The 1,733-nt window shown below is 49.5% G+C and overlaps 1 protein-coding gene across 1 annotated transcript in view; it reads right to left on the minus strand.

Annotated features, from left to right (window-relative positions):
• Window positions 1–1,509: 1,509 nt before the first annotated feature.
• LOC105503137 (RUN domain-containing protein 1-like) overlaps window positions 1,510–1,733 on the minus strand; it is a 1,090-nt gene continuing 866 nt past the window's right edge. Inside the window, exon 2 of the mRNA XM_011929930.1 lies at window positions 1,510–1,733. Coding sequence (XP_011785320.1) covers window positions 1,630–1,733 — 104 coding nt within the window. The 3' untranslated portion in view covers window positions 1,510–1,629.

The following is a 1,733-nucleotide window of genomic DNA, read 5'->3' on the forward strand; positions in this document are numbered from 1 at the left end:
AGGTGATCCGCCCGCCTCAGCCTCCCAAAGTGCTGGGATTACAGGCGTGAGCCACCACGCCCACCTAGTTTTTAATTTTTATGGGTACATAATATGTGTATATATTTATGGGGTACATGAGATGTTGCTACATGCATGCGATGTGTCATAATCACATCATGGAAAATGGGGTTGGACTAGTGTTCCTGAAGGTGAAAATGAACAGAGTTTCTTATCACGTAGAACCTTTGGTGCTGTCCACTCCTTTCCAGCCCTTAAATCTGGCAGTTTGAGGTGGGTGCTTCTTGCGTAAGGAGTTGTAGGTACCTGGTCTCCGAAACACATACTCACCAACCGAGAAGGGTGGAACAGTAAACACAGGATTGCACTGGAAACAGGTCAGATTAAAATAAACAGATCATTATCTGCTTGATAAATCTGCTTGGCTAAAACCAATGTAAGTAGGAAGAAAGCCACAAGTAGATTGTAGTTTGAAGAATAAAAAGGTGAAAAGGGACGGGGCATGGTGGCTCACATCTATAATCCCAGCACTTTGGTACGCCAAGGAGGGCAGATCGCTTGAGCTCAGGAGTTCAAGACCAGCCTGGGCAACGTGGTGAAACCCCGTCTTAACAAAAAATAAAATTAACTGGGTGTGGTGGCACACACCTGTAGTACCAGATACTGGGGGTGCTGAGGCAGGAGGATTGCTTGAGCCCAGGAGGCAGAGGTTGCAGTAAGCCGAAATTGCACCACTGCACTCTGGCCTAGGTGACAGAGTGAGATCCTGTCTCAGAAATAAACAAACAAATAAATAAAGTGAAAAGGCAGTGTACCTCAATACTTCCAATAAAGCCAGCACTTTGTGCACTTCCAGAGATGCAAAGCTTGTAAGGAAACGTTTACCTGGTGTGTTATACATAGTTTCACTACTTCTGGGGTAGGCACACTGAATCGATCTTGTCAGTTACCAGAGGACCTCATTCAGAATACCTCATGATTGATCAGGATGGAGGAAGAGTTTAAAAATTTCAACATTATAGCCTGCACGGTAACGCACGCCTGTAGTCCTGAGGCTGAGGCGGGAGGATGGCTTGAGACCAGGAGTTCGAGACCAGCCTGGGCAACATACCAAGACCCCCCCCCGTCTCTTAAAAAAGAAAAATCCCAACATTAGGAAATTTATATAATCAAGAGTTGCGTTTATTTCAGTTACTAAGAGACCCTGCTGTTAACCCAAACTCCCACCCAGAGAAGTGTAAAGACTGCCTAGATTTCAGGAAAGCAGGGACAGGGAGTTAACCTAAATTTCCATGGATTCCAACTCACTGTCCTTTCCTTTGCCAATTTTCCCAATCCCCGGAGTCGGGGTCCTCTAGCAGCGTAAGTGTTCAAGACTTAGATACGTGAGGGAAAGGTGAGTGGGCGCAGCACTGCTCTTGGCTGCTCTGCTGCCCTCTCAACGACTCACTTCGCTCACCGCTCCTCTACCCCTCACGTCATCACGCACCGGCATCTCTCCTCGTGCACACCGCTCACCCTCAGTTTCCCAGGCCTCTGTCCTCTTGCCCTTCAGGCGGCCCCGCACTCCAGTCTCCTGGTCTCCGACACCCGTACTCACCGAGTCGGGGAGGCTTCTCTCATGCACCATCATCCGGGTCTAGATCGCCACCCACACGACCCCCCTATTCCCATATCCCTCGCGGCCCGGCTCCGACCGCTTACCTGGTCCTCGCCCCGCAACCGTGGCCGGT

Source organism: Colobus angolensis, unplaced genomic scaffold (assembly GCF_000951035.1).
Source record: "Colobus angolensis palliatus isolate OR3802 unplaced genomic scaffold, Cang.pa_1.0 Scaffold83, whole genome shotgun sequence".
Lineage (NCBI taxonomy): Eukaryota > Metazoa > Chordata > Mammalia > Primates > Cercopithecidae > Colobus > Colobus angolensis.